The sequence below is a fragment of the Perca flavescens genome, chromosome 20, assembly GCF_004354835.1.
Source record: "Perca flavescens isolate YP-PL-M2 chromosome 20, PFLA_1.0, whole genome shotgun sequence".
NCBI lineage: Eukaryota > Metazoa > Chordata > Actinopteri > Perciformes > Percidae > Perca > Perca flavescens.
In genome coordinates, this window is record NC_041350.1 from 16,637,607 (window position 1) to 16,664,730 (window position 27,124).

A 27,124-nucleotide genomic window follows, 5' to 3' on the forward strand; every position below is an offset into this window, starting at 1 on the left:
ACAGTAAATTTACTGTGCAGGTAAGATCCTGCAGGGACTTTCTTCTTCTTTGTCTAAAGGAGGACAAGGAGAGCACTGACCCAGTTAGACTATAAAACTACTGCCCACTGCCCACACAGACATGATCAGAGATAGATTTCTCAGAAGAGTTATGAGATGGAAAAAGAAGCGAGAGAGAGTTTGGGGGGGGGGGGATGAGAAAATTGCAAGCAGAACTAGGCAGTAATGCCTGCTGCTGAAATATTTCAGGAACTAGGTCAATTGGTTCAATTTGAGTCTAGTCTATTGTACAGTAAAATGAGTGGGGTGCAATTTAAAGTTTACAGATTCATTCACCTGAAAATGACACACAGGTTCACACAGGATGTTTTTCTTCTCTTCCAGGTAAGGCACAACATCAGACCATACTTTCTGGTCTCAGACTCATATAAGCGCATCTATCATGTCATCACGTGGGCATGGACTCAGGTCGCCATCAGCTACACAGTGGCGCCATTTGTCCTACTCGCTGTGGGACCCTCACTCAAATTCTACAGGTTTGTGTGTTTGACTGACTAGTGTGTTGATATTGAAACAGTATTGCTTCCAGCTGTATCACTGACACTCGGAAGTCCGTTAAACAAAAAATCTGAGTTCAATAGAGAATACTACAGCCTCTGCTTTTCTGTGAAGTAATTAGTGGAGTCAGTTGTGTACACTGCTGTTGTGTGTAAAATGATTGTTTTATTAAGCATGTAAATGAAGTTACTGGCCACAGTGTAGAAACACTTCACTTTCATTAGCCGGGTTCCCTCTTTTCAGGCTGTAACAGTTAACGAGACAGCTTAATGAGCGAAGTTAGGGAAGGATTGATGTAAAGGAATTAAAATGAGCAGCCTTAGCATTGCTCGGCCACTGCCATGAAATAAAGGCCCACCAATGCTCGGCGTCATTCAGATGGGAACTGCTGTTAAATCACCACCTGGCTGCTAGACAGACCTTATAAACAGACTCATTAAAGGATAAGGTAGACCTTTCCATATTTAATGTAATTTGACACAGAGCTGTATTGTCTCAACAAAAATTTGCTATTTAGGTTAAAACATTTTTGTAACTAAACCTAAAATTTAAAAAAAAAAAATTCTCCTCATATGAGGCTGTATTTAGGTACAGCGCTTATACTAACATCAACATGCTTACAATGATCATGCTAAAATGTGGCTGTTTAGCAGGTATAATGTTTAACATGATACCCGTTGTAGTTTAGTGTGTTACGATGCTAGCATTTGCTAATTAGCATTAAACACAACCTCATGGTGCTACTAGAGGGAGCATGAATGTCTGCACAGTTCATTCAATAGTTAAGATATTTTAGTTTGGACCGAAGCGATGGAACAACTGACCAACATTGCCATCCCTAGTTTTTTTTAGCTAGTTTTTAGCCACACCATGGTTAAGAAACTGACTTACAGTTTTATGGCCTGCACATATTTCTGGTTTTATTCTACAACTATATACAACTTATAATAAACTTTGTTGAGGTAAATTGGGATGTCTCTGCAGGTCCTGGTACTATTGCTTACATCTCCTCTGCCTCCTGGTGGTACTGGCCCTACCTGTCAAATCGAGACGCCGGCAGGCCAAAGAGCAAGAGGACGGCACACAGGACAGCCTACAGGACAACCAGACAGACCACAACAACAGCACAGACAACAACTGCAACAAGAAAGACAAAGCCACATGAGGCTTGGGACAGCGACGCACAGTCCCTTCAGCAGCAGAAACACTGAGACAAACTAGAATCCACTGAGAGTTGGAGTGTGGCGAGTCTGTTTACCTGACAAAGAACCAAATATCGGACGCTCTGAAAAATCCTAACAGACAGACAACACAAATCAATTTTCTGTCAAAACTTCCAGTAGCAAGGATGACAGCAATCACAGTTTCTGACATGGATAAGAGACCAGGATGTAACAATGGCCACGGGGTAAACTTATGAGAGATAGTGGTTACTTTACATTACATTAGTGGAAATGAAGACTTCAAAGCTGCCTTAAACCCTCTATGTACTCAGCTAGTGAAATAATAGTTGGGTGGCACGCTGCAAGAACCTAAATGTAGTTTCACCATTGTGGTGCCAGGTTAAATACAAACAGATTAGAAGTGCAGTATGTGGAGGGTTTTTGTCATTCTCTGGTTACAAACCTCTGTTAGGTGGAAATGGAAAATGTGTTCATGTAAAAGAAACATAACCTTTATCATCAGCTGCCAATTTCAAACAGGCCTTAGGATCCTTAGAACATTGTTTGATTTCTATGTCTTTTTTAAAATCTTTATTGGAGAAGAATTCACATTGTACATTTTTTGTATTTAGATGTTCTTGAAAACACTATTTCAAATCCATTCTTAATGTTTTTTTGTTTATTTTGTTTTTTTTCCTGGGATGAATTCACCGACATAGAGAGTCCCAAAGTGGAATTCAGATCTTGTCCGTCTCCAGCAGTGGAAAGTCTAAAAGAGGCACTCAAGTGTTACTAAATGGATTTCTTTTTCTTTTAATATTTTTCATATCTGCTGCTTTTTTGACAAACATTACTCATCAGAAAAATGTGTGTGTTTAAAGGGAGTTAATTTACCCTGTTATTTTTTTTTAAAGGATTTCTGACCTGGTTTCACAGGGGTGGCATTTTGTTTTAGTCCTTTTTTTTCTTTTTCTTTTTTTTACACAACAGGTTTCCCTGTGTTTAAATGTTTTGCCTCTGTAATACAAGTATCCAAAACTATTTAATTAATACAAGTCCTAAGTAATGAAATTGTATGATTGGGAAAACACAGTAGATTGTTACATCACTGTTGAACACTCATACAGTTTAATTCATTGTCTTAAATCCTACAAATATAATGTAAATGTAGTCCGATTACCACAGTCCCTGAAGACTGATGTAACTGTCAAAAGATTCTGTAGCCATAATTATTACAAGCCAATCAAAATGTTAAAAAAAAAAAGTTTCCAAATTGTTACACAGTGCATAAAAACACATATTGTGTTCAAGCTGCAAGGAAATCTGATTGGGTTATTTATGTATGTGACATAATAATATTTTTGAAAATTCACAGACATAGACCAGCTGTTGTGGTAAATGGTCTTATTTCATATTGTGTGAACTTATGTTAGAATAGGAGACGTTTCAAGGTGCATTTACTGTAGGTTGAAGGGGACACTGGTTCCTCATGTTGTTTTGGTTTGCATCTTAAGCCTTTCAAATCATCCAGTTAACTCTTTATATCATGCAGCAGTTCAAACAGCCACCCCTGTGATACAAGTATGTATCATTAGACATGTTTAAGGACTTGGTCGAAGAAATGTGGTAACCTGAAAGGCAACCTCACTGTTGTTTAGACAGTCAAAAGTCAAATTTTTACGTATCTATTAGAGCAGGAAATAGTCTGGGAATTTCAAGCCCACAATATCATAAACACTTTGAAGTCGTACTTTTTCTTTTCTTCTAATTGTCAGTAATTTGAGTTGGTTTGGTGCATTTGTGTTAGGCAAAATAATAACAAAGAAGCAGAGGTGAGCTTTTTTTATTTCTTTTTAAGATTTTCTAACATTTGCATATTCCTGCCATAACTGTGTGTGTACAAGTATTCATGCGATTTGTACATGTTGATGTGGTCTCAACTATATTTGTAGCCTGGGCCCTGTGTAGGCGAGTGTGGCCCACCTAAGGGAAAGAGATGTCATTCTACAAACATAGCGATTATTGCACTGCATGGCCACCCAAACCAGCAGATCAATGCAAAACGGCTCCACATGTCCAAAGTGCCAAATTCATGAATGGCGCATTTTTGTTTTGTGTGTATGTGTGTGTGGGTGTGTGTGTGCACGTGTGGAAATGTGTCCATGTAGTATGTGTGTGTGCGCCTGTGTAACATAACGGTTATTTTTCTGTCAGAAGGACATTTATTGAAAGATTTGTATAACAGTACAATAAAATTTTGATTTATGTGGCAAAATAAAGAGAAATTATTTTTAAACACTAAAACTGATGTTTGAAAATATATATGTCTAATTGTTTTTATCCAGTAATGGAGATTATTATTAGGCGTAACATTGATGTTAAAATGTTAGCATTTGATCCAGGGCATGCTCATGGAAAATCCCCAAAAATGGGCACCCACATTGTAGAAACTTTTTTTGGATATGCCCTACCTTGGTAGCAGCGTATATTGTAATACAATGACAATTTTTAGGTCCCTCATCTATTTTAATACACACATGCACATAATAGTAAATAGAGTAGAGGCTTGTGTGTTAATCAGACATTTTTAACCAATACAGAGCAGAGGAATTATCAGCTAAATTTACTCGAAGTATAAAACTATGGATTATGCAGAATATGAGTGTTGTATAGGATTTGATTATTGTCACTGATTCATGTGTAAGCAGCATTTTAATGTTGTGGCTGGTTGGCTTTTCTGCCTTTATTTTGATAGAGGACAGCTAGGTGAGAAAGGGGGAATACATGCAGGAAATCGTCACAGGTCGGATTCCAACCCTGGACCTCTGCATCGAGATAAACCTCTCAGTATATGTGCGCCTGCTCTACCCACTGACCCAACCCGGCCACAAGCTGCAGCGCATTTTAACTATTTCATACACTATTGGGATTCATGTACTGGAAAACAAATAATCCTATTTTATATGCTCATTATAGGTTTTTAAAATATGAATCTGCTTTTTTTTTTTTTTTTTTTTTTGGGAATCTGCAAAAAGTATGAAATCCCAATTGCCAACAGTAATCCTGTCAGATGGGTTCCTTGTTCTAATCTAGACAAAATACGGTGGGGGTTCCTCTCTGATCCGCTTCTGGCTTCGCCACATGTGACGCCACTGTAACCAGGGCTAGTAGTAGGTGGAGCTATTGACGTTACTGTAGACGCTATGTTAAACAGACGCAAAGAAGCCACAAAAACATGAATAAAAGGTATTTCTGACTATATTCTCCGGACGGGAATCAAAATACAAAAGGTTCCAGAGCAGCCAACCCTAGGTAAGAGTACTTCAGGTTGTGCACTGTACTTTGTTTTCCTTTTGGAGGCGATAAAAGTTAGTACCTGTTGGAGAGTTAGCTAGCCACTCTGACCTAACGTTAGCCTGTTAGCCGTTGGGAGTTTGGCTAGCGAGTGTTTTGCTGTTGCTTCCTAGTGATAGCAACGGGAAGTCAGTCTGCTTGTAACATCCTTGTCAAAACCCGTCCATTACAGACCAGAGACACGAAAGTATATTATGACTTTACTTATTAAGTCACATTTGATGCCACTCGTGATGTTTTGTGTGTGTGTGTGTGTGTGTGTGTGTGTGTGTGTGTGTGTGTGTGTGTGTGTGTGTGTGTGTGTGTGTGTGTGTGTGCGCGAGCGCGCGCGCGTCATCCAGATGTTTATTTTTGTTGACAACACGAAGACAGGCTCATCCGCCATACCTGTTGTGATTGTGAACTTGCAAGTGCAGGAAGGAAACATGGAGCATACTGTTGCGAATTTCTTAGAAAGGAGAGGCTTGGGTCCAATGAAGATTTAACAAAAAGATTTAATAATGAAATGACTGATCAAAACATGAAAGTACATTGATATCAAAAATCAGCATTGTTTTAGCATGTTTATCACCACTATGTTGAAACAGTGGTTGGCTGTTTGTCAGACCTTTACAGTAGTTTCTCTCCAGCAGCTCCTGTGACCAGGGATTAGTTTCAAACAGAAGGTCCACGACGTACTTAAATGCATAACCTAAAAGTAAGTAAAAACCGAGTAAAACCCCGACCCGCCTGAACTCTTGGCCATAGACTGATGTAAGAAGACCAGCAGGTTTGGTTTTAGAAGTTTGCGACACAACTCAGTAAACCTGTTTTTTGGAGCAGGCCCTGGTATGTGGCAGGGAACTGAATCCTCAGCAGTTTCATAACCCACGTGACAAGCCATGAGGAGCTGACTGGTTAAATTTAGAGATCCTATCCAGTGTTATCTGGCAAGTTCATGTTTGTGTGTTCAAATAACAGCACAGCTGACAAGGAGTTGTATGAATTTCATGATGATATCAAGTGGTCTGTGATTTTACATAAATACTAGGGCTGTGCTCGATTGAAGAAATTCTTAGTCGACCAACACTCATTCAATTGTATCGACTAATCGATTAGTTAATTTAATCGACAGATCTGTAAATCTGAGTTTCTCCGCAAAGAGTCATGCAAAAGCACCTCTTTAACTCTTGTGTTTACCAGAGATGTGCTCATACATTTCTTGGAAATAAGTCATTCAGCATGAAAAAAAGCATAAAACATGACTAATCGACTAAAGAAATCTAAGTTGACTAAGACCAAAACGACCGATTAGTCGACTAATCAACTAAGAGGGAGCAGCCCTAATACATACTGGACCATATATGATCTGAAAGTAGATGGATGAGTATTGATGTAGTACAACCAGACAAGATATCATCTGGGATTTTAGTTGCCCTACATTTGTGTTTTCTTGAGTTATGTAAAGTTTTGTGAAGACTGGAAAAACTTGTTTGGTCATTGTTTCCACTTTACAACTAAGTTCTAAATTTAAAATGTCTTTTTGTGTGCCTTGTTCTAATGGTGCGTTCTTTTTGTCTTGTAATCGCGACTAGTAGCTCGAGGGTGACGTCACATCCATGTCGAAAAACGAATAACCGCGGGGTTGTTGCGTTCTTTTTGTCACACAATACTACGAGTCAGAGAAAAGATGGATTTTTGTAACATTTTTAGTAACATTTAGGATTCTATTCACCCAGTTATTGACATATTACACAAATATATTTCACAGTTTGATACATGAAAATTACATTTTGATTAACGTTAACATTGGGCTACTGCTCTGCTTTCTGCAGAAGACTCGGCTTAAAGCCATTGTTGTCATACATATCTATGGTTGTCATATAGCAACCGAGCGTCTAGCCAATTTCAGCTGCACAAGCTACAAAATAACTAATTAGGCAGTATTTAACTCATAATAAGACTGTAGCGACATGCCTATAGGTAGCAGTATACAGTGCTATGTGTATGACTTCTTCATTTGGTTACAACAACGACAAAAGTGCTTAAAATTGTAGAAAACCACAATGTTTACTACGTGTGATGAACGACGTAGCCATCTTTGAAAGTGAACTCTGGGTCCTCTGAGTTCAGACGACTTGACGAGTTGTATATACGACCTCGGTGGCGTTCTTTTTGCAACTTCCGGTTCGTAACTCCGGAAAACAACTCGTAAATCGACTTCGGTGGACAAAAAGAACGCACCAAATTTCTTCTTGTTCTTCTTGTAAATGTATGCTAAAAGCACTAATACCTTTGTATCAGTGCATTGATTGCCCTATTGTAACCACATTCTGTTTGAAACAGACACATATAACTGTGTCCTACAGGTTGTTTGAGGCAGTCCATTTCATTTGTATGTGTATGTGCCTGATATGACAATGAAGGCAAAAATCTATGCATGCAATATGCATATACCTTTCTCTATAGAGCTGAAATTATTTGTTAATTAATCCATAAATTGATCAACAGAACATTTAGTAACCTGAAGGTTAAGGGGTTTCTTGTGGCCAATGGTAGTAATTACTTTAATTAAACTACAGTGTTTCAGAATTAGTTTAACATGTTGGCTTAAATTGGTCAACAATTAAGTCATTGTATAGCAGTGGTTGCCTAAAGTTTAAAGAAGCAAGCCAAGTCAATCCCCAGACCGGCAGGATAAAATGTGGGTGGGGAAAGTGAAAGAGCAGCGCTTGTCCCTCCCTCATTACCACTACTGAGGTGCCCTTGAGCAAAGCCCTTAACCCCAACCACTCCAGTGGAGCTGCTCAGTGGCCAGCAGATCAGACTGTGGTTGTACTGGGCAGCTTCCAGGTATGAATGTGTAACTGTGTGAATGTGACTGGTCGTCGTTGCAAATGACACTCAAGTGGCAGGAGTGATAATCTGCCAGGGACAGTTCCCATTGATATAAAACAAATGTTACTTTATTCTGTTACTCGCTGGATGAAATCACACAAATAAAGCCAGCACCTTAATTGTCACTCCCCTTCTATCTGTGTAATTTGGTGCCGAGCCAGTGCATGTAATGAAAGGAAATCTGGTCGCGTGTGTCTATTGTGTTGGGAAGAGATGGGCGTAGGCCAGCCCCCTCATCTAATATTCAGTCTTGAGTGAAGGGGGGATGCTGAGCGTGAGCCTGGCAGTGCTTGTTGATACTGTGTGCGAGTGAGCACGGGATAGAGATTGGTAATAGCAAAATAAATATAAGCTTAACCCTACACCAAGGTAAGGGGCTCTTCTGTTCACCTTTTTAGTGTTTTCTAGAGACCATGTGCCTCTTTTAGCTGCTTTAATTTATTTGTTTGAATGTCTTTCACTGTTTTTATTGGTGTCTCTGCTGGTTTTACTGGGTGTGTGTTTTGTTAAATGATGTGTCTGAGCTCCCATCTCCTCATTGCTCAACAGAGAGCAAGCTAAATGTTTACTGATTGGTTATTGTGTGGTGTTATCGTCCACCCATTGTACCCATTTGAGATACGAGCTGAAGAGGGTGTGTCAACAGGCTGATATTTCCCCCCTATTGTAACAACAAAGGATTTTTTTTCCCCCATTAATGTCTGATATGGGAGAACAGTTGTCAGGTTATCCCTGACTGAAGAAACAGGGTCAGACTTTAGAGAAGGGGGTAAAAAAAGAATATGTAGTTATTCATTGATTGGCTGCTCTAAATTTGACTGAACTGAGTGTTTTGGGCCTTTGTACTGACAACCCAACAGGCATGTGACATTTAAGAATTTATTGACCTGAGCCTGAGCTGCCTGTCTCACAGATTATGTTGAAATAGAGCAGGAAGTTGCTAGTTTTTTATTTAAAAACGCATTGCCAAGGCAACTTGCAAAGCAATCGAAAGCAATGAATGCAACTGATTAATTATGTGTTGCTCTGCCAGGAAGTGAGTCTGTCCATGATGGAAGAGCCCAACTTGATGAATCATTAATGAGTTTTTCATCGATTGGCTGAATCCCTACTACAGCTCAAACAACAATGTTTAAGAGGGGATTCTTTTGTCATGTGAAATGATACATGTAATGTCTGTGAAGTTTTGATGTTTTACAGTATATTAGAGGAGAGGAGATCTAGTCAGTTCCCAATTACTATAGAAATGTCATGTGTGAGGACTACTGTTGAACTCCAGGGTAAAATGGCTAAAAATGACTCTGTTAATAGAGGAACTAGTAGCTTAAATAGTTCTTTAGAGTGGTGGAGCCTCATTATAGATAATCTCTGTCCAAACTGTGCTGTCTGCATTGATATACTGTATGTCAGATGCAGACATTTGCCTAACTGCATCTTACTGCTATTTTCCCATCAATGCAGCCGTTTTAGACGCAATTTTCAGCAGTTTCAGTGAAATCGTGTGCACCTATTGTACTTTCAGGCACTTAACAAAACAGCACTTTTCTTGTTCAGTGTACACAACTTCCACAAAGTCCAATTTAAGGCAGCGGAGGAGGGTAGATCTGAGGTCGGTCTAGATATAATTGGAGCACACAGTTGAGTGCACCAATTGTCCACATCATCATTCCATCAAAGTTTGAAGACTATTGTTTTTCTTCAGTGGTATTTGATGACCTAGTGGACTTTCTTGAGCGGAGCATTGTGATTGCTCTGCCTTCATTACTGAGCAGAACACATTTCAGTTCAAGTTTTCAGCATGAGCAGGCAAACTTAACTAAACTGAACCAAGTCGGGCCCCTTTTAGCTCTTGTGTAATGAGCATGTTCAGTGCATTGATTGTCCTATTGTAACCACATATGAAACAGAAACATATAACTGTGTCCTACAGGTTGTTTGTGGCAGTCCACTTCATTTGTGGACGTGTATGTGCCTCATATGACAGTGAAGGCAGAACAAAATGACTTTCTGACTATCTGCTTTTATTTTGAAAGTGAAAATGTATTTATTTAAGTGAAAATAAATACAAAAATCTATGCATGCAATATGCATATGCAAATACAACCCATGAGCACACAAAGGCAAACCAAACTGAGGCAGAATTTCCATGTTTTTTATTTTTCAATTAGACTTGCATGTTTTTGTTTTTTTAAATATAACCCGCTTTTCTGATTGCATGTTGTGATGTTTAGAGCAAAAAAATGCAGCCTGTTTTTTTGTTTCTATGGGTGAGTTTGTGCGTGTTAGCTGGGTTTAGACTGTACAATGTTTATTGCCTTGCATCACTTCAAAGGTGAAGCACCACACCCTCTTCCTGGCTTCAACGTCTCTGCTTCTCCCTTTGTAGTGCTGTACTTTTAACTGTGCTGGCCAGATAGACACCATTAGTATCTTAAGCCTTCTGTGAATGCTAATCTGCTTCTCTCTCGCTCTGCAGTGGTGTACAGGTGGTTAGCAGTAAGCCATGGATACCACCACCTCCCTGAAGATGACCTCTCTGGCCATCCAGAGTCTGTTCAGCTACGTGGAGGAGGAGAACCTGGCTGCCATCAAAGCACATTTGGACAAGTTCAGAGATGTGGACAGCAGGAGTGATGTAAGTCAGCCATATCACAACAGCCCTCCGGTTTGCTCAAGTTGTTTATTTTGGGGAGCAGTATGGAGTAACCAGAGGCTCTTTGAGATCATGTATCAAGTGTGTTGTGATAAAGGGGATACTACCTACTGAAACTGATTGTAAAGCCGTTTTGCAAAGAGAAGACTTAGTGCTTGATATTGTGTTTGGCATGTGAGGGTTATTAGGTAGAAGTATTTTCTTTTAAATTGTCCAAGTATGAGATATAGTGCCTATAAAAAACATTCAACCTCCCCCCCTCCAGGCAGTTTTATTTATCATTGTCACTTTGTGGAGATCTGATTTCATTTTGCCATTTAAGGCTCTTTTTCTGTTGATCAATGTAAAAAAAAAAAAAAAGAAAGAAGATAAAACATTAAACCCCTTTTGTTTAATGTAGTAAAGGGATAAAATATGAAGACTTATATGGGTGATAAATATCTTTTGTAGGCACTAAGTACTTATGCCATTTCTTTTCCTAATTATTTCTCATAGGGTTACAGATAAAACAGTGTAATTATTTGGCTTGATTTTGTGTTAAAATCATTATCACATATTTAGTTCCTTTGCTGTCTCTTTTTTTTCAGAATGGACAGACTCCCCTGATGGTGGCGGCAGAGCAGGGCAATCTGGAGATAGTACAAGAGCTCATTAAGAGAGGAGCCAACGTTAACTTGGATGATATTGTAAGCATGCACACACATCATACCGTCACACACAGGCCCACGTGGCGTTTTATTAAACATTGAGATCCAGGCACAGGTGAAAAACAATGCGGTCATTTTAACCACATTATCCACTTGACAAAGAAGACGTAGCTGAACTAGTGGCCTTGATGTTCCATCTTGCTGAACTCACCACACTCAGGCTTAGTCCACAGCTATTATGAGCAATCATGAGCCATAATGACAACTTATTACATACTTTTACCTTTGCTCTTTTGACTAAATGACAGGATCCACTTGCTGGCCAACACCCTGTGCCTTCAGAAGCCAGCCCCCCCACACACGCACACACTCACGCATGCATATACCCTCCCACTTAGGCACACGCATGCATGCTCACACCATACACCTCTCATTAACATCTCACGTCAATGTAACCTGCTATTACACACGGAACACTCAAACTTGTGCTCACTCTCCCACTAACGCAGAAGATAAAGGAGAAGCATCACATACTATAGTTGCACTTGTCTTTCACACTTTACTCTCTGACACTCCTGTCTGTCAATGCGACACCGTGTTCCCATGAGCACCTGGTATGACCAGCTGGTAGGTACAGTGCTTTGAGCATTCCCGGTCTGTCCCAGGTAGAGCTCGGACAGACGTTTGTCCAACTGGATTTGGAGAGTGATGGGAGTTCCCACGGTAACAGGTTGTCTGTGTGTGTAGGACTGCTGGACAGCGTTGATCTCAGCAGCTAAAGAGGGCCACATCGAGGTGGTGAGGGAACTGCTGGAGAACAAGGCTAACCTGGAACATCGAGACATGGTGAGAACATGGAGAGTTAATGGAATGTTTTTTCAATTAAATTAATTTCAATTAAAATCTGCTGTATTCTGCTGTCTGCTGATTCTTTTTGTTTTAAATATGAAAAACCAAATCCTAACATACCAGTATCTAAAACAGTATACTGTACAATAATTTTATACAATGATATCATGTTGTAAGGAAAGGCCATACAGTTGTATCAATATTATATCAAAAAAATAGTAGAAAAGAAAAGTGAATTAGGTTTGAAAATTGTGGTGTAAAAAATCTGGTCGGCCATCCTGTTGGCCAAGTGGGTGAGATGCATGATTATGTAATTACGTAATCGCAACGTCCTTGGTTTGATTCTAGGTACTTTTTGTTGCATGTTCATTTGTCTCTCCTTGTTTCCTCTATGTCTATACTATGTACTATCAAAAATTGGCTGAAATGCCAGAAAGTTGTGTAGGGTGGAGCAAACTAAAGGATAGTAATGTATCTTCAGTGCCAAAATGATTTGACAATGTATATTTATGGTTATGTGATAACTAATCAATATGGAACAATAGCACAATGTGTCAAACTTCTAAATGTATTGTAATTAAACTGAAACTTTAGAGGTTAATTAACAAACTGCTCAAACTTTTAAGGTAAGGTGACCTTTAATATGTAGCCTTTATACAATTCAAAATATAATAATGTCTTGATTGTATATGCATTAGTGGTTTCCGTAAAAAATGTAATGACCCCAGTGCTGCTTGAACATGATGATCCATTAGCTTTGAAATGGACATAAAATGAAATTACTTTATGTGTGATGGCTCCTCTCTACTAGTAATACCATTTGCTGAGCTCTGGTTGTCTCTGCATCGGGCCATGATATGATTTAGTCTTGGGATCTTAGTCTCGCATTGCCAGACCTATCTCCACAGCGCTGTGGAGTAAGCTCTGGCTATACCACAGATACATTCAGATGAGATACATATATTTATTACCTGGGGCTGAGCATGTTTGGTATTAGTTGTGATGTAGATGTCTCAGCGTAAGAGGCAGTGTGCATTTCCAGCACCCAGAAATGCTAACAATGTAATCCTAACCATTAGTTGGTAGTGTAAGTGGTGTATTTAATTTCTATATTGGCACTCAAAGATGACACTTTTTTTATGACCTCTGCTATTCTATCATGTGTGATGAGACATTTAGAGTGGATTTTACATCCTTGGTCTCTGTGACTCAGGACATCAACTGACTCGTGCATCACTTGCCGTGCGAGGCTTGTCTCAGCTGCAGAGGACAGATCACAGCCAGTCATCACAGTGGGATTATAATAAACCACAATGTGTGATACTGTTCACTCACTGGAAAGTGTGTCACGCAAGGTGTAAATAGCACATTTTCCTACCACAAAATCTGTTTTGATTTGTTGCTTGAATTTAATACTGTTGTTACCCTTACACCTTATTGTGATAAAATAAAGAATATTACATACACAGTATAAATTCTATATGTCCTGTAGAGGTTAGGGGTGGGGGGAAAAAATCGCAATATTTTCCGTGGCAATACTGTGTCGATACACTGACGCCAAGTATCGATATTTTATTATACTGTATATGGGTTGGTCAGTTTGTCTGCTTGACAATCCCATTTTGCAGCAATAAAATTGAAGTGAGATTGAAAAACAGAAATGTATCTTTTTAGATAAAACCGATGTTGACAAAGTTTTCTTTTGGGGACATAATTTGAAATTGGGAAAAATTTGAAGTTGGAAAAAAAGTAATAAATTGCAATATATTGCAAAATATTGCAATATCTTTAAAATCGCGTGATGTATATATTGTGATGATATCGTATTGTGAGGCCTCTGGTGATTCCCACCCCTAGTAGAGTTTTTTTTAGTCATGAACAAATGATCTTTTCTCCAACTTAACTGTGTTCTGTGTATGTGTCCTACTCAGGGAGGTTGGACTGCTCTCATGTGGGCAGCCTATAAAGGTCGCACAGATGTGGTCCAGCTGCTCTTGGAAAAAGAAGCTAACCCCAACATCACTGGTCAGGTACTGAGACCAGACACTGTATTTTTGTAGTTCCCCCCCATAATAATAGCATTATTTGCATTGGTTGTTCCTTTTATATCAGCATAAAGATAACATGTATGTTTACAGTACATGAAATAAAAAAAATATTTTCTGAATGAGGCAGATTATTTTAAAGAAAGTGTTCTAATGTTTTAAAGAAACATGATGTGTTTTACTCTGATCGCTCCATGTAAATGTAATCCATTGTATCAGCTCACTAGTTAAAAACTGATAGAGTTGTAAATGTCAGCACACATAAATTTACAGTAACAAAAATGTGAACACAACTACAACCCTGCTCTTCACCTGCACAGTGCGATGCCTCACCCATCACCTGCTGTTTCAGTCATGTAAGGTGGCTTAAAGCGTTAGTACGACTGCAGGCCTGACACTGATCATTAGTTACTGTCAGCATGACTTCACCCCTCTCCTCTGGCCCAACAGTACAGCGTCTACCCCATTATCTGGGCGGCAGGTCGAGGCCATGCAGAGATTGTCCATCTCCTGCTGCAGCACGGCGCCAAGGTCAACTGCTCGGACAAGGTAGCTACATACTGACAGATGTTCAACGTTAACTTGTTTTTAATCACACAGAAGATATATTTAGCGGTATGAGCTAAAAATATTTAAGTGGTCTGCATCCACCTTCCAGATCTCCAAGTCCCTCTTCCTTTTATTTTTTATTCCTTCATGATTATTCACAAGTCCCTGGGTTGTTGACTGAATAGTATCTTGCCACTCATGTCTAATGCACTCTATCATATTTTCTTCTTTTCTTTGCAGTATGGTACCACTCCTTTGATCTGGGCAGCCAGGAAGGGTCACTATGACAGTGTGATGCACCTTCTGGCCAACGGAGCTGATGTTGACCAAGAAGGAGCGGTAAGCAGATTGGAGATGTCGTATGAATGGTTGTAGACTATACGTCAGTATCATTCAATAGAGATCCAAAACTAGTAGAGTAAGTAGAATTGCAGTTTATAACTGTAGTGTACACAATTCTAAATAAGACCATATTGATACATTTAAATTCATGTACATTGTCTGTCAAGATATTGATTAAAGGTGCTGTAGGTAGGATTGCGAAGATCCAGGACTTAGCGAAAAAATGTGAACATCGACAACTTCTCAGTCCCTCCTCCTTTTCTGCTGAAGTCCAAAACGGTCTCCTAAGCCCCTCCCCCCACAAGGGAGAATGAATGCATGAGCAATGATTGACACAAAGTTAGACACTCCCCCTGGCCCTGATTGGTGCATCTGAACAGGAAACTGTGGATTTTTGCAAATCACACTATGGGCCATAGGTGGTGCCAGAAGAGCCAGATTTGTTTTATTTTTTATTACCTGCTTCATGTAGTTCTAATAAAACATAGGGTCAGTTTCAGCAAATGTGACATAAAGTTAGTTTTATAAGTCTTACCTACTGCACCTTTAAAGTACAATATGATATAAATATAATAAAATAATAAATATTCTTGATTAATAAATTTGATCACAGTATCTACACAATAATATAGATTATGATTGCAGTTTTTATTATCAGGTTGCTTAGATATGTCTGGACAGTTTTGAAATCCTTTTAAAAGTCTGGAAAAAAATTGTTATTTTAGTTTTTGAGTGCCGATACCCACATTACAATGCCTTCTATATGGCTTTGCACCCACAATTGTTTGACATAGCATACTATTTGGCAGTGTTTCCTAAACAATGTTAATATTTGATTTGGTAGTCTGAATAGATATTTTAGCAGCTGAACAAGTCTAATTTTGTTTTGGGTTCATAGTGGGTGCCATGACACACAAAGCGGCCTGTTCTCGCCAGTGTAATTTTCACATAATCAAGATTTAATGCTCCCAAGCGCCACAAACTCATTAGTAAACTGCAATATTAAATAATTGATTGCATCTATGACGCAGCACATCTGTGCTCCTTCGAGTCATGTTGCATCTGTGCTGTCACAAATTGAACGATGTGATAGTTCGATATGTAGCATCAATAATCAGATGCAACTATGGTAGCTAATGTTGCAGAGCAATTCATATGTGATTTAGAAACTCTAGTGCCTGGAAAAATACATGAGTTAGCGGGTTTGCTAGACGATATAGCAGCGATAAATTAAGCCTGTAGTGTCACCCAGAGCTGCTGAAATAAACTGATAACATTTGGGAAATACAATTTTTTAATCTTCACTGCTAGTTAAGCAGAGAGAAACTGTTTGGGTTAGATGGACCCTGAAATTTGTACATTTAAATTCCTTGTTTCTGTGTCTTTTCAGAACTCAATGACGGCTCTGATTGTGGGAGTTAAAGGTGGCTATACAGATGTGGTAAAGGAGCTCCTGAAGAGAAACCCAAATGTCAACATGACGGACAAGGATGGCAACACAGCCCTGGCCATTGCTGCCAAGGAGGGTCACACCGAGATCGTACAGGACCTGCTGGATGCCGGCACCTATGTCAATATTCCAGACAGGGTGAGGCCACCCTACAGCAGCCTTACAAGCTTGCTAGTTGAAGATGTAGAAGAGTAGTTGATATGAAATACAATGTGAATATAATGCAATTCGTCCATCTGTTTTTCCTTTCTTTCTCTCTTTCACCATCTCTATCAGAGCGGGGAGACAATGTTGATTGGAGCAGTGAGAGGAGGTCATGTGGAGATAGTCCGAGCTCTGCTGAACAAATATGCTGATATTGACGTCAGGGGCCAGGTAGAAGCTCCTCTCCCACTGTCTTTGCAGCCTTATTGATGTTTAAAAAATTGCATGGGGCCTTCTTGTGTTCTCTATGTGATATGTCACACTGCTACTCAATACTGTTTAGTTCTGTTGTTTCTTGGTAAAGTGAACTTTAATCCATAGGATTACACAACCATACTCAAGTATTATTTCTATATAAACAGTCTGTTACACATATGCTACAATAAGTTTACTATTCACAGCATTCTCAGTTATGCACACTTGTCCACATGATGTTTTGTATGTACAGTTTATTTTGCAAGCTAGTATTTGCCTTGTCCTTTCCACATCAGGATGGAAAGACTGCCCTCTACTGGGCAGTGGAGAAAGGTAACGCTACCATGGTGAGAGACATCCTGCAGTGTAACCCTGACACCGAGAGCTGCACTAAGGTACCGCACACTCTTTAGTAAAGGAGTAAAATGCACTCTCTCTTATCCATGACATTTCTTGACTGTTAGTTTGAAAGCACATTTCTTTATTTCTCCTAATTTCTTATATACTAAGTTTGAAATGTAAAGGTTTAAAATATTTCCATTTACTGTATTTAATAAGAATATTGTTAACAACATAAATCTGCTGTTTCTAAAATATCTGTAAAAATGCTGTTGAACAAAAGTGCAGACAACTATTAATATTGCCATAACCGCCTACCCTAGGCTTTCTTTAATTCTAAAAGACTGTGTGTTTGCAGTGGTATTATCTTTCACATGTGTACTGTTGATTCATTGAAAATGTAAAGGTCCAACGTGTTCTGTTCAAAATAAAATTCAGAATTTATATTGTGTGAATTGTGGGATGTAATGTTGTGTATCTTTGCGTTTTAGGAAGGAGAGACCCCGCTAATCAAAGCAACAAAAATGAGGAACATAGAGATAGTGGAACTCCTGCTGGATAAAGGAGCCAAGGTGTCTGCAGTGGAGAAGGTACTTTTATATTAAAAACACACTTCCACATTACACACACTTGTACATATAAATCTTGTAATAACAGTACTTTTATAGCATTATTTTGTTTAGTAATTTGGAGGTTTCAAGTTTTAAAATATTTTCCAGTCAGTAAGTTACTTTTTAGTCAATTCAGTGTAACTCTTCCTTAAGAAAGGAGACACGTCCCTCCACATTGCCATCCGCGGGAGAAGTCGAAAGTTGGCTGAGCTGCTGCTGAGGAACCCTAAAGATGGCCGCCTGCTTTACCGCCCAAACAAAGCTGGAGAGACACCATACAACATTGACTGTACCCACCAGAAAAGCATCCTCACACAGATATTTGGAGCCAGTATGACCCATTTTTCCATTTAATTCAGTGCCAAAACAAGCTCATTGCTTTGTTTGTTCAGAAATCACAAAATATCCTGAAAACTGCTTTACTTTGTATTCTCTAATCTTCCTCTGCACTATTTAACTCTCTCTCTCTCTCTCTCTCTCTCTCTCTCTCTCTCTCTCTCTCTCTCTCTCTCTCTCTCTCTCTCTCTCTCTCTCTCTCAGAGCACCTCTCCCCCTCTGAGTCAGATGGAGACATGTTGGGTTATGACCTGTATAGCAGTGCTCTAGCAGACATCCTTAGTGAGCCCACCATGCAGCCACCAATCTGTGTTGGACTGTACGCTCAGTGGGGCAGCGGCAAGTCTTTCCTTCTTAAGAAACTGGAGGGTAAGTAAGCCCACAGCATTAAAAAATATCTCAAACAAAGATGAAAAGTACCGAATTGTCAAAATTAGCTTTTTTGAGAGTGCCTTTCCACAGTTCAATCAATGTATCAATTTCAGTTAGGATGTTAAATGGGTTTATTTTCATATTGCTTCATATCCTGACTTAGTGTTTTATATTTTAATATTTTCTAATACTTCCTTTCTTCTTTCTCTTGTCCATCAGATGAGATGAAGACCTTTGCAGGCCAGCAGATAGAGCCGTTGTTCCAGTTCTCTTGGCTGGTGGTCTTTCTCACCCTGCTACTTTGCGGCTCAGTAGCCGTGGTTCTGGGCTTTACTGTTGATCCCAAGTTGGCAATTGCCGTCTCCCTCACCCTCCTCACTCTGCTCTACATCTTTTTTGGTGAGGAGACAGATAAGCTAGAAATGCAACACTGATACTATAACTGATGACTGTATAGAAATTCAGTTTTCATTTGACCTGCTCCACAGGTAGAGCAGCCTCCTTGGAAGTGTTTGAAATACATAAAGGCATATCTTTGTATTCTGTTTTTGTGACAGCAAATGGAGTTCCACACAGAAATGCTTACACATATCCTTATACAAAGATAAATGCCCCCTGAAATATTTTTGTTTAGATTATTAAGAAAATAATGCTTGATTCATTTGTACAAGATGAACCTTAGCTGTATGATGCTTTTGAAACTGATTTGCTCACTAGAGCATGCCATTATACAACCAATTTTAAATATGATGACATGAGCCTCCTAACTTACATTTGTATTGATATTTAAGAGGTAATTTACTGATGTGTATGAATATATCTTAACCATTGTAATCATGAAATGAGGATTTTCTACCCTCTCCAGTGTTGGTGTACTTTGGAAGTCGACGTGAGAGGGAGAGCTGGAACTGGGCGTGGGTCATCAGCACCCGTCTGGCTCGCCAGGTCGGTTACCTGGAGCTGCTGCTCAAACTGATGTTTGTCAACCCCCCTGAACTTCCTGAGCAGACCACCCGCGCACTGCCTGTCAGGTAACAGTGACTTACACACACACACACACACAGTCAGTGCTACTGAGTTCCAAGATAAAAAATGTAAACACTTTGCAATTGCACTCTCACTCTGCATTTATTATTTGAACCTCAATTGGTAGGTTAGTACCATTCACTATTCCATCTATTGCAATGTTAACAACATTGTTAAAATGAATACTTTAGCCCCAGTCCCATCTGCATTTTGCTGTGTAATTGAGGAAATCACAGCATCATTTCTGTTTCTCACATTTCACACAGGTTCCTGTTCACAGACTATAATCGTCTGTCCAGTGTTGGAGGGGAGACCTCCATGGCTGAGATGATTGCCACACTCTCTGATGCCTGTGAGAGGGAGTTTGGCTTCATGGCCACCAGGCTCTTCAGGGTTTTCAAGAAAGATGAGATCCAAGGTGACAATGCTATCTTTGGCTTTATATATCAGTTATGTAATGACGTTTCAGACAGCACACAAAGCCACAATCAGACCTGTAATTGATAATACAATTCTTATATTTGCAATTACGAGCTTGCATTAACATCTATTAATGGTTGACAAATTAAAATATGTATGTGCGCTGTACAGTTTTTGTAGACTGAAAAAACAAAATTTAAAGAAGAGAAATATATTTCTGTTTAATAACACAATAAACCATCCATCCAATCTATCCATCTTCGTCCGCTTATCCAATAACCAATAAACCAGGTCCCCTTATTCAGGTCTCTGTCAACTGGTGTTTAATCTAATTTTGCATCACCGAAAATGTAGAGAATTCTGTTTAAAGAATGACACTCTTAGGCATAACATAGTAACTTTCGAAGTTGTAAGTATACCCGGTGCTTAAAATGAACGGTTTAGGCAGTCTTTTCTCTATATACTACATCTGTCCTCAAATGATCTTAATATGTGCGAAAATTGTGGTAATTCATGTGCATAGAAAATATTGCTTTTCTTAGTTTTGTAATCTAAATGCTCTCTCTCACATTATCCTCTAACTTTCTCCCATACCCCAGGTAAGAAGTGGAAGAAAACATGTTGTCTTCCTTCCTTTGTGCTGTTTTCCTTGACACTGGGATGCCTGATCACTGGTATGGCCCTGTTGGCCATCTTTAAGGTGTGTTAGAGCAAATTAAACGGTTAAATTGTGTTTAAACCGTATACCTTCTAACCACTTGGTCACTGGCAGCATTTGTAATCCGTTTCAATGCTTTTATTCCCAGGTGGACCCTGATAACTTGACAGTAAATGCAGTGCTGATAGCCATGGCCAGTGTGGTGGGCCTTGCCTTACTGCTCAACTGTAGGACCTGGTGGCAGGTGGCCGACTCCGTCCTCAACTCCCAGAGGAAACGGCTGCACAGTGCTGCCAACAACTTGCATAGACTCAAGAGTGAAGGATTTATGAAGGTAGACTAACACACTTTATTTATTGTACCTAATCAAGGACGAATGCAAATCCTTCGACATCCTGTTGTCATGACTAAAGGGCATTCCATTTGCCTATGAAGTTTTGAAGCTGTAGTTCCTTATCCAATCAATTTCCTTATTCCTTATTTTGAGCCATTGATTTTCTATCCCTGTTTCACACCAGGTTCTGAAGCATGAAGTGGAGCTAATGTCACAAATGGCCAAAACCATTGATGGCTTTACCCAGAACCAGACACGCATGGCTGTCATCATCGACGGACTGGACGCCTGTGAGCAGGACAAAGTTCTGCAGATGCTGGACACGGTGTGTGTTTGCACATGCTTCTGTGTGTGGTAACATAAATGATGAGCACAGCTTCCTCTTGACTGATAACAAGATAAAAATGAAGCAATTACATTTTTTTAACATCTGTCACTTAAGCAAAATTCTAACCATGAAACAGACTATTGTAAAGCTGCTGCCATGTGGCCTCCACTTTCTGTAGGCCTTTCACCTGTGCACACAGATCCCACACATCTCCAGTACTGGGCAGCCATCCTGGTGTTCCCAGCTGCCTCAGCACGCCTCCAAGTTTAGATTCTTCCTCCCAGCTGCTGTAATAAAATTTCCTTTAGCCAAATGTTATTATTTGATGGAGTAATCCCAGAGAGGATGGCAACCTCCTGTGTGCTAATGTAATCTTCTCATCTCTGCAAGCGCCTCCCAGTCACTCTGAAACCATCTTTTGTTCAGAGATTCAAACACTGAAATCCATTTTTTCTAGGTTACACAAATTTAGTCTTTTTTTCTTCTGTTTGTGTACTTTTCCTACCAGATTATAGCCGCTTTCTGACTGGAGGGATTTTTGCAATTCCTAGAACATAAAATTCGTAGAACCTTTTTTTTTTCTTGTGTTCCGACTGGGCCAATTTGATGATTTTTAAGTTCCTCTGACCGCAGTTCCTGTAACTCTTTCAGCTCCTACTTCAGGGCAGGGTCTTTTCGCTGTTCCATTTTCCGCATTGGAACCTAGGTCAACGAGGGTCGGGTTAACGGTACAGACAGACCAACAACGGGACAATTTTAACAATTTTTGCCATCTTATTCATCACTAAATTGACTTCTGACAACGTTTTAGGCGAGAAATTAACTGTTTAGATTTTGAATATAGGCAGTCTTGTGATAATTGATGCCGAATTGACAGTTTGCTTCAAAGTTTTCGGAGTTGAGAAGCTCCATGAAGGGAGGCAACAGCCAGCTAGCGCCTGCCCCGGCCGCTAGCTCATCACTCGGCCAGTCGTGCTCAGAGACCCCACTGTAAGCTGGAGGTGTCTCAGACCGGCCTCGTAAATAAGAGGCTTTTATTTTGCCGTTGACCGTTCATTTGTTTAAATATCACAACACGTGTCCATCATAAGATTAACGGGAACTTGTGGTTAACTGCCTTTTTAGAGTTAAACTCCTGCAGGCTTGACAACCTCACTGCCCGACGGACACACACACACACACACACACACACACGTCTACAGCGCAGCAGACAGAGGCGGGGGAGAGAGAGATACCCGTTTCTCTTCAGGAGACTTGTTTAAATTATGACAAATATGCTATATATATATATATATATATATATATATATATATATATATATATTGTTCTGATTTTAACGCTATAGATAGACCATTGCCGTGCTTGCATCACTCCCTTACCTCTCCTATAGTCCCTATGGCCACTTGGCCAGCGCGAATGGGAAAAACGGTTTTGGGGGAGAGTAGTTAGTAGATCTGCTTAGAAGTGGACTTTTCCTATAACTACGTTCCTGTAACTACTTGGTCGGAAAGCGGCTAATGTGTGTTAAAGATGCAGATCATGTGATGGTGCCTTAGTTTATGGTGCTAACAGCAGCTGTAGGGACAGAGGTTCATCATCTTGTGGGGCAAGGCTGGGGGTGGTGGCCAGGGGTTAACAAACCATGTATGCATAAAGCACAAATCAATGTCCTGTGACACTTAGACAATGTCCCTTAGTTAGAAGAGTGGAAATCCCCAACACCATGTGCTGCGGACAGTAAGCTCTCACAGGAGTCATTAAGTATAGGTACTACAGCTGACTGTTGCCTCTAGCTGTAATGTTGTTGTTGATTGATTAGATTGTAAACTACCCATTTTGACATTAATTAGTGGACACTCAGTTTTTCACATGACTGAAACAAAGTTTGTTTTTTATTCATTACAGATAGTAGTGCAACTGGTTTCATAGTTTGAATAACATTACATGGAATAACACAAAAGGTGGTGAAAGATGTCATTACACAGTAACTTATGGTTCCTTTCTCATTCCAGGTTAGGGTACTTTTCTCCAAAGGCCCTTTTATCTCCATCTTTGCCAGTGACCCCCATATTATCATCAAAGCTATCAATCAAAACCTCAACAGTGTGCTGAGAGACTCCAACATCAACGGACATGACTACATGAGGAACATCGTCCACCTGCCAGTATTCCTCAACAGCAGAGGCCTCAGCACGGCCAAGAAGCTCTGCATGGCAGCCCCCATCAATGGAGAGCCATTGCCTACTGAGGGTAAAGGATAAGGGCTAATATACAACGTATTGTACAGTATGTGTACACATATATGGAGGATTGCACACAGTTTGGGGAATTAATTGACAAGTTATCGTTCTCTTTGTCTCTTCCTCTCTCTTTCTGTCCAGGATGGCATGAAGACATCGACAGGAGGATGTCTCAGACCAGCCAAGACCAGGCCAAGTTTGGCAGCAAGAACGCCTTAAACCGCAGGGTAACAGCTTTTCAAGTCAAGTGTATTTGTATAGGCCAATATCTCATACAAGCTCTCCAACTAAAGAACACAAGGACGAACCATGGCACATAGACAAAAGACTACGGGAGAGGCAATTCAAAGAGAAGTCCCCCCCCCTCAGATGGCTGAGAAGGCAATATGAGTCATAAGTGAAAGAATGATAACGATGATAGAAAGGCAATAATAGCAATACAAATCCATGTGTAGGATTATGGTAAATCCAAATTAGATATACCAACACCAATATATCAAGCACTGTTTATTCTACTTGTCACCCTAAGTAGACACAGTTCACACCCCCATCCTAACCCATGACAACCAAATCATAAAAGCCAACATATTGCAGAAAAGGTTTTGATACTAAATTTAAATGGAGACAGATGTAACGTTTATAGAACGATATAAAAATCTATTTGTTTTCCCACCACACTTATTCCCGCAACACTCGTGTAATCTGGAAATATCATACAGCTGGAAACTAATGCTTGCCGTCTTGACATTAATCAAACAAAATTAAAATGCAATTAGTTCACCATAACGTGACTAGAAAACCTTGGATAAGGGTTAGAGATGCTGCTTAAGAAACCCTCACTGCTCTCTCTTTTTGGCCTCCTCCCTGAAGCGGTGGGGAGGGGGGGGAGGCGTTCTGTACAGTCGTGGTGTTGGCAAGCAGTGTGCAGGCCAGAGGACAGAAGGAGACACACAGAGACAAAAAGAGAGGTGCTCGGTGTGCGGCCAAGGTTCCTGGTGTAATTGATGTAATGACTGTTTATCCTTCCTGCTGCGTTGCCACAGCCTAATGACAAGGCCTAGCAGCAGTGGGTCCCTGTGACAAAACACTGGCACCAGGTCTGCTGGCAGGAGGCTAAGTGACTCTGCTGCTGTCGCTGATGCCTTCCTCCCCCCTGTGAGACCTTCCCACTACCCCTTCTTCCTTCCCGCCTCCCTCTCTTGTTTGTTTGTTTGTTTGACATTTGTTTGTACCTCGGGTTTATCTAGAACCCTCAATTATTGGTGTTGGCCCTTCTATTATGGGGCGGCATGCTCTTTTTATTTGCCCTCTGCCACTAGCTAGCTCTTGGCAGGAGGGCCCTCTTTCTACAAGTGGAGATTAAAATGAGGGCAAGAGGGGAAAATGAATTAGTGGCTCTCCATTTTCATGTGGCTTCTCAAGTTGTGGATGACATTAGGAGAATCTCTACCATTTTATTTCCATGTATTAAAATTAAATGAATCCCCATTATAAGAAAAAAAAATATTCCCTGGAACTCTGCATTCAGTTTAAATAAAAATAAAGCAAACCGCCCTCGCAAAGTATAACCATGTTTCACAGAATGATTGAAATGTGTATCAACCATAGACTGTATATACAATTAGGTATCAGCAAGGAGAGGAAGAACCAGCAGACATAAGCAAATACAGAAACAATCGTCTAAATTAACCAATAAAGCTGTAAAGCTACAGTAAAAATCTATTTATATTGGACTTGGTCTTTATGATGGACCTTTTCAGTTCTGACTGAGTGATGGCCATATGTTCCATCTCTCTGAGAAAGAGGTCATGAGACTGGCGTTACGACTTCAAAGTCAACCAAAAGCCTCGCCTTGGCTCATGACCATGGCAGCTGTTTGATATCATCACAGATGTTCTCTTCTAGATCTGTGTCAACAGCTTGCCTGCTTGTCATGACTGTTCAGCATTGGACAGTGGCTCTTTGATTTTTATTTTCAGTCACAGGGAATTATACATTTTGCTTATGAAAAGATAGATGACATAGAAGGGAAGGCGGATGAAGCTGATCATTGGAGTGATAAAATTCCTTTTAATTGGTTTCACTCACACCCTATTCATAAATTTAAACTGCAAACCTTTGCTGGATTATCTTTACAGTCAGTAACTGCTTGTATGCTGCAGCCAATGAAATGCCTCCTTGCCCTGCTGTGCGTAGTCTACCCGTCCTGTGTACAAGCCTGAGCTCAATGCGCATCGTTGCAGCATTGCTAACATTAGTGATGTTTGTTTTAAACATTCGGTATGATTTTAGGTGTTTGCTTACTGGTGAAAGTAAGCAAACTCTGCTCTGCTCTGAATCAGCGACGCAGCGTTGCTTGTACACGTCTGTGTGTGGGTTGGAGCCCCGAGGGCAGGGGGAGGGGTTAGACAGAGCCCCAAGGAGATGCTACTTTCAAATCTTGCTAGCTTTACAACATTACCAACCCTGCCTTTAATACAGTTAAACATGAATAGTGTGCACAGGAAGTCAAGCATATGATAATATGAGGCCCTATCCACCCATCTACATGTATTCCTCCAATCTATTTAAGCTGAAGGTTTTACAATGACATGTCCTGAGATCACATGGTGATCCTGAAACACTGTCTTATGATGCACAGCTTAAAGGGATGACGCATAAGTAATCGAAAACTCTGTAAGGTTCAAGAGTAATGTTAATGGGGTTTTTTTTACTTGTGCTTTCAATTTGTCTTTACTTTTATCTTATTTTAAAGACTTCCCCGTGTAGTATTTGGCTGGAAATGTCTCCTCTGGCTGTATTGGTTTTACATTTGTGACTGTACAAACAGTGCCTGCTTTCCCAATTTTTTGACACAGGATTTAATTCATAGAGTTCTGATAAAATGGCATTCTGATCCTTTTCAAATGTCTGATACATTAAAGTTGCTTTACAACAACAAATGAAACCGTCTTGGAGACCTATTAATCTTACCCAGCCAACTGAATCCAAACGTGTAAAATGTGAAATGAGTTTTGTTCTTTCTTTGTTTCCTTGTCTTTTCTGTTAAGGACACATACCGGCGTCGGCAGATGCAGAGGACCGTCACCAGACAGATGTCCTTCGACCTGACCAAGCTGCTGGTGACCGAGGACTGGTTCAGCGACATTAGCCCACAGACCATGAGGCGGCTGCTCAACATTGTTTCTATCACAGGTAAAGAATAAACCATATTCTGCTTTAACACCACCCTCATCTCGTAATATATTAAAAATTACATTTTGTTTATACAGCGACATTGAAGTGATTTACTTCTAATTAAGCTTATTGAATGGTTCCCATTGGGAAATGTTACTCGAAATGGATTAGGGGAAAAAAACACAAAACAAAGCTCTGATGGGATTTAATTCTAGACCAGCAGGAGTCAACGTGTGATTGTAGAGGCGGGCATTTAAATTAAAAATAGATATTATTTGCAAAATGATGGACACAAATCCCCCAATATATAGACAACAGATTATACAAGGGTAACCGAACCGAGCAGCAGTTTGAGGAACAGTTAAACACTAGTTTGATGTTGGCCAGCTTCTGTTAA

The 27,124-nt window shown here is 40.0% G+C and overlaps 2 protein-coding genes across 4 annotated transcripts in view; both read left to right on the top strand.

The window, feature by feature from the left end:
* mboat2a (membrane bound O-acyltransferase domain containing 2a) overlaps window positions 1-4,011 on the top strand; it is a 47,976-nt gene extending 43,965 nt beyond the window's left edge. The window contains exons 12-13 of the mRNA XM_028566609.1: window positions 385-536; window positions 1,543-4,011. Coding sequence (XP_028422410.1) covers window positions 385-536; window positions 1,543-1,723 — 333 coding nt within the window. The 3' untranslated portion in view covers window positions 1,724-4,011. The remainder of the gene's footprint in view (window positions 1-384; window positions 537-1,542) is intronic.
* A 777-nt stretch (window positions 4,012-4,788) lies between these two features.
* The window catches only part of kidins220a (kinase D-interacting substrate 220a), a 47,791-nt gene continuing 25,455 nt past the window's right edge, over window positions 4,789-27,124 (top strand). Inside the window, exons 1-22 of one of the 3 annotated variants that reach the window (XM_028566606.1) lie at window positions 4,789-5,033; window positions 10,429-10,587; window positions 11,193-11,291; window positions 12,000-12,098; window positions 14,033-14,131; window positions 14,597-14,695; window positions 14,936-15,034; window positions 16,428-16,625; window positions 16,764-16,862; window positions 17,183-17,281; window positions 17,717-17,815; window positions 17,990-18,167; window positions 18,377-18,541; window positions 18,764-18,943; window positions 19,410-19,575; window positions 19,837-19,988; window positions 20,590-20,690; window positions 20,797-20,982; window positions 21,167-21,307; window positions 23,323-23,560; window positions 23,692-23,777; window positions 26,601-26,745. In XM_028566606.1, the coding sequence (XP_028422407.1) occupies window positions 10,456-10,587; window positions 11,193-11,291; window positions 12,000-12,098; window positions 14,033-14,131; window positions 14,597-14,695; window positions 14,936-15,034; window positions 16,428-16,625; window positions 16,764-16,862; window positions 17,183-17,281; window positions 17,717-17,815; window positions 17,990-18,167; window positions 18,377-18,541; window positions 18,764-18,943; window positions 19,410-19,575; window positions 19,837-19,988; window positions 20,590-20,690; window positions 20,797-20,982; window positions 21,167-21,307; window positions 23,323-23,560; window positions 23,692-23,777; window positions 26,601-26,745 (2,860 nt within the window). In that variant the 5' untranslated portion in view covers window positions 4,789-5,033; window positions 10,429-10,455. The remainder of the gene's footprint in view (window positions 5,034-10,428; window positions 10,588-11,192; window positions 11,292-11,999; window positions 12,099-14,032; window positions 14,132-14,596; window positions 14,696-14,935; window positions 15,035-16,427; window positions 16,626-16,763; window positions 16,863-17,182; window positions 17,282-17,716; window positions 17,816-17,989; window positions 18,168-18,376; window positions 18,542-18,763; window positions 18,944-19,409; window positions 19,576-19,836; window positions 19,989-20,589; window positions 20,691-20,796; window positions 20,983-21,166; window positions 21,308-23,322; window positions 23,561-23,691; window positions 23,778-26,600; window positions 26,746-27,124) is intronic. The other 2 variants (XM_028566607.1, XM_028566608.1) reach the window with 2 other exon arrangements.